This window comes from Hyaena hyaena, unplaced genomic scaffold (genome assembly GCF_003009895.1).
Source record: "Hyaena hyaena isolate Hyena2069 unplaced genomic scaffold, ASM300989v1 scaffold_218, whole genome shotgun sequence".
In the NCBI taxonomy this organism is placed as follows: Eukaryota; Metazoa; Chordata; class Mammalia; order Carnivora; family Hyaenidae; genus Hyaena; species Hyaena hyaena.
In genome coordinates this window covers 1,640,235-1,645,293 of record NW_024080851.1, presented here as the reverse complement: position 1 = coordinate 1,645,293, position 5,059 = coordinate 1,640,235, and the positions used below count along the sequence as shown (strand labels likewise).

At 66.5% G+C, this 5,059-nt stretch overlaps 1 protein-coding gene across 1 annotated transcript in view; it reads left to right on the top strand.

Annotated features, from left to right (window-relative positions):
- The first annotated feature begins 1,452 nt into the window (after positions 1 to 1,452).
- The window catches only part of ADCY1 (adenylate cyclase 1), a 98,826-nt gene continuing 95,219 nt past the window's right edge, over positions 1,453 to 5,059 (top strand). Inside the window, exon 1 of the mRNA XM_039242968.1 lies at positions 1,453 to 2,109. Within this exon, the coding sequence (XP_039098899.1) occupies positions 1,453 to 2,109 (657 nt within the window). The remainder of the gene's footprint in view (positions 2,110 to 5,059) is intronic.

Here is a 5,059-nt window from a genome sequence, read left to right as displayed (position 1 = left end):
GGGTTACTAGGGGGATTGGGGAGCTGGGTGGGGAGCGGTATGGTGGTGGGGGAGTCAGGAGGGCTTCACAGAGGAGGCGCCCTGCATGGGGAAGCCTGTCCAGGAGGAGGGGAGGGGTGGACACTGAGTACGTGCTGATGCTGGCTGGCAGGGATGTAATGGTGAAGGCTCCTGGCCGGGCAGATTGTGAGGCACTCTCTCTACAACCATCAGAGTTGATGTGTGACCACTTTGTGCAGTTTACAAAAATATGGCCTGACGAATACCGATTCCCCATGTTCTAGACCCTGAGTCCATACAACAACACAGGGCCAGGGACTTTCGCCCCGAGCTGACTGAAATCCCTGTAGTGCCTCTAACACAGACCCGTGCCTGGGCCACACCGGCTGTGTCCTGGTGTCTGGAAGTCACCTGGGAAGGACTAGCCTCCTGGGCTCTGTGATGTTATGGGACCCCCCCCTGTTCCTAGTCCTTGTATATGGGGGGGGGGTGGATGAGAAGTAGAGGGACATAATGGAGGGGTCAGGGGTTTTGCCGAGGGGCCCTGACTTCTCTGCAAGCCTCCCGGAGCCAGCTGCTTACCCCTCCTGGGGTGTCAGGGCCGACAGAGGCACCTGCCTCGGGGGGATCAGGAGCACCAAGGGAGGAGTGCAGGTGAAGCAAGGCCTGCACCAAGCCCCTTCTCCTGGAGGGAGTGAGCAGAAGCCGTGGCACAGGAGTCGCTGGGTGGGACCCACGGTCGCGTTTCTCCTACTGGAAGAATGCGTGCCGCCATCACGTCTGTTTCCAGCGCCTCCCCTCACCCACCCAGGGCGCTGTCTCCCACCCCACCCCTGCGCCCACAGCTTCACCGCCAGCCGGGACTCTGGCCTGGCTCGCGGGGCAGCCAGGAGGCCACGGCCAGAGCTCCCAGGATTCGAACGGCCCCCGGGGGTGGGGGGGACACGCGCACAGCCAGCCGCGCGAGCGTTCCGCGAGGGGGCGCCACGACGGCGGGAGGGCAAGCCGCAGGCCCCGGGGTCCTCGGGGTGCGCAGCTGGACACCAGTCCGGCCCGGGGAGCCTCTACAGCGGAGGGGCCTGCTTCCACCGAGGCTCACACGTTTGACGGGATTACGCCCCCTATCCCTCCCCGGGGCTCCGCGCAGGACTCCAGCGTTCTCCTCGCCCCGAGAGACGGCCCGGCGGGGAAACTGAGGCTCGGTGCGCGGCGGGGCGCCCGCGTCACGCGGCCCCTCGTCTCGGCGCTCGGCCGGGCTGTCGCAGCGCGGCCGCCGGAGTCCCGCGGCCCGGGGCGGGCCGCGCAGTGCGCAGGCGCGGCGGCGGGAGGGGACGCGCTCGGGGCGCGCGCGCGCGCGGGGCAGCCGGCGCCCCGAGTCTGCCCGCCGCGCCCCGCGCCTCCCGCCCGCGCCCGCCCGCCCCGGCGCCCCGGCCGCCGCCGCATGGCGCTGAGATGGCGGGGGCGCCGCGCGGCCGAGGCGGAGGCGGCGGCGGCGGCGGAGGCGGAGGCGGCGCGGGCGAGCCCGGGGGCGCGGAGCGGGCGGCCCTGCCGGGCGGCCGGCGCGGGCTGCGGGCGTGCGACGACGAGTTCGCGTGCCCCGAGCTGGAGGCGCTGTTCCGCGGCTACACGCTGCGGCTGGAACAGGCGGCCACACTGAAGGCGCTGGCGGTGCTCAGCGGGCTGGCGGGCGCGCTGGCGCTGGCCGAGCTGCTGGGCGCGCCGGGGCCCGCGGCCGGCCTGGCCAGGGGGTCGCACCCCGCGCACTGCGTGCTCTTCCTGGCGCTGCTCGTGGTCACCAACGTGCGCTCGCTGCAGGTGCCCCAGCTGCAGCAGGTCGGCCAGCTGGCGCTGCTCTTCAGCCTCACCTTCGCGCTGCTGTGCTGCCCCTTCGCGCTTGGCCGCCCGGCGGGGACCCACGCCGGCGCGGCTTCGGGGCCGGCGACCGCCGACCAGGGCGTGTGGCAGCTCCTGCTGGTCACCTTCGTGTCCTATGCCCTGCTGCCCGTGCGCAGCCTGCTGGCCATCGGCTTCGGGCTCGTGGTGGCCGCCTCGCACTTGCTGGTCACGGCCACCTTGGTACCCAACAAGCGCCCGCGTCTCTGGAGGACGGTAAGTGCCGCTGCGCGTCCTCGGTCCGGTCTGGGGCACACCTGCCCGGGCGGGACTGGGGACGCCGGAAGCCTGGGGCGCGTCTACAGACTGGGGAGGTGGGGAAACTGAGGCCCTGAGTAGGGGGTGGGGCGTTCAAGGTCACTCAGCGAGCTGAGGACGCAGCGAGGGGCTGCTAGGACCCGGTCTTTTCCAGAGTTACCGTCCACAAAGAGCCCCTGGGTGTGGGATGTGGAGACGCGAGCGTGGAGGGGGCGAGGATTGGCCCAAGGTCAGGCAGCTGGTGAGCCGCCAAGCAGGGCCAGAGCCCCGTTTGGCGCCCTTTGGCTGCACACATCCCGCAGGAGGGACGGAAAGTGGGCGCGCGATGGGCTCCGGGGCGGGCAAGGCTCCCGCTGGCTGAGCGCGCAGCTCCGGGCGCCTCTCCAGTGCGCCTGGACCGCGTGCTGGGCTGGCAGAGTCCCCCTCCTGGCCTGCGGCACCCCAGGGACGTGGGTAGGGGACAAGGATTTGAGTCCTCTACAGCCACAACAGCGCCGGGTTGTGGACCCGGCTCTGGTCTAGAAAGACAACGTTTGCCAAGGTCGAACGGGGCTCTGGTCCTTGCTGCCCCCGCCCTGCCGTGGCCTGACTGAGGCTGGCAGCGACTGAACTTTGTTGTCACTGCCTTCCGGGCAGGCTGGAGAGACACAAGCTGGGACAAGGACGCTACTGCTTCCTGCGGTATCCTCCCCAGCCCCCAGGACCCCGGAGGCTGGAGGCAGATGTCTTTGCCTGTGTGGCTTTCAGAGCCTGGGGTTGGGGTGGGCAGTGCAGCCCAGCCCAGCCCACTGGGGCTTGGAGGGCCCCAAAGGAGGGTTTCATTTCTGTCTCTGGCGGCATTTTGGCAGGAGGGTGGAGGAATCCGAGGGGGTGGAAGAGCCCATCCTGGGAGAGAATGTGGCAGATGGAGGAGGTGGGGGCGATGGGGTGAGGGGAAGCTGGACAGAGCAAGCTTTGAAAAAAGAAGGGGGAAGTGAGGGGAATCAGACAGTGGGGTCTGGGGGGTGCCGAGGATCCATCACCCAAGGATCGAGGGATGCCAGGGACCCACATGGTCAGAGGGGGCGTGAGCACAATGCTGGACCTGCATTTCAGGCCCAGAGAGGCCAGCACATGGGGAGGGGCGGTGAGGAGGAGGGAAGGGGGGAAGGTAGCTGTCAGAGAGGGTGTGGGGGAAGGGGCCTGTGGAGGTGGGGAGAAGAGAGGGAGAACGTAGAGGTGAAAGCCAGAGACAGAGGTGAGGCAGAGAAAAGAGAAGAGGGCCAGATGGGTACCTGCACCTGGGGAGGGGAGGGGGGTTCCTTTCTGAGGGTTCTCCAGCACGCCTCCCTCTTGCCTCTCATGGGCAGCATGTGGTCCTTGCTGGAAGCCCTTAGGAAGGGCTCCTGAGCCCCTCCCCCGCAGCCCTCCCCCCTTGGCTGGCTGGTCCCCACAGCCAGGCCCCCCAGCAGGACAGCCTCCAGGACCAGTGGGGAGGCCCAGCCGCCAGGTCAGCCCCAGGTGGAGACGGTCCTGAGCTGACCTGGACAGGCCCAGGGCCACTCGCGTTCTGGGGTATCAGGGGTTCAGCTGATTTGGTGAAAAGCTGTACTATTGTCTTCTTCTAAAACAAATTTTTATGTAGCTTGTGGTCATTGGTTTTAGAAAATTCAGGGAAAGGAAAGCATCTGTAAAGGTTCCTCGGGCATAGGGAGCTCTGCCCCCAGGGTAAGAGGAACCCCTGCATTCTGCGGGGGAGGGAGCCTATCCAGGGAGCCTCCGTCCTCAGGAGTTCGCCTCCTCAGGAGTTCGCCGCTGCTGGGCAATGCACGCCCTTCCCTCCCAGGGCCTCAGTTTCCCCACCTGGAGGGCTGGGGCACAGGCGGAACCCATTGGAAAAGCACGTATTCAAAGTCTCTTGCTTCCATAGCATTTTGGCTTCTTTAGAATGTTCCTGTTCGAGTCTACAAATGCTAGTAGTGGTGGCCATTCAGAAAAACAGATGGGGGTGCAGAGGAGTGTTGATGAGGGCCTAGGTGTCCCCCAGGCATGGATGAGCCTGTCCTTAAGCAGCTTGGCAGTCTGGCCGGGAGGCACGTGGGGAAGGTGGGACCCCATGTACCAACCAGGCGGGTCCCCTGCTTCTCACTGCTGCTCGATGACGGTGTCCCTGCCACCCTGCAGTGCGGCCTCCTTTGGACACTCTATATTCCTCAGTATCTGGTTTGGGGCAAGCAGAAGCCCTGCGGGGCTGAAGGTAGAGGCCCAAAAGAGGCCGTGCAGTGGGGTGGGAGGGGAGTGACTGAGGCAGTCTGTGCGTGGGTGGGGGGTGACTGAGGCGGTGCAGGGGTGGGGTGACTGAGGCAGTCTGTGCCGGGGCTGATGGCTTTGCTGCACATTCACGGAGTGTCCTGCGTGCTGGGGACAGCTGCTTGGGGCACTGAGACCTGGGTTCAAGTGGGGGCTCTCAGAGCCCCTGCCCCTCCGCAGAGGGCCCTGGGGTTTCCTGCAGCAGCCCTGTACTGCCCTGGTGTGCAGACCTTGGGACGTGGCCCATGTGCTGTGGGGACCTGAGAGGGTAAGAGGACCCAGGGGGCAGTGACTGCACAGCTGACATTGGGGCTGGTGCTCAGCTGCCTTGGCCTTGCCCGGAGGAGCGCCTGCTGCTGCCCTCAAGGCAGAAAGGTTTAGGGACAGGGTCTCATTTCCACTCAGCCCAGCCCCCAGGAGGAGCAGGAAGAGCCCGTCCCTCCTGCCCCTGCTCCCTGCCCACTGGTTGCATCTAAAGTAAGCCATTTGTTTTTATTTAACTGAGCAATGTGTCAGAACTGGAGGCATCATGTTCCAGAACACCTGCGGTCTGGCTGGAGACCTGGGGCCCAGGTGGGGGTGTGGAGGTGGGGTGGTGAGCACAGCTGCGGGGGGGGGG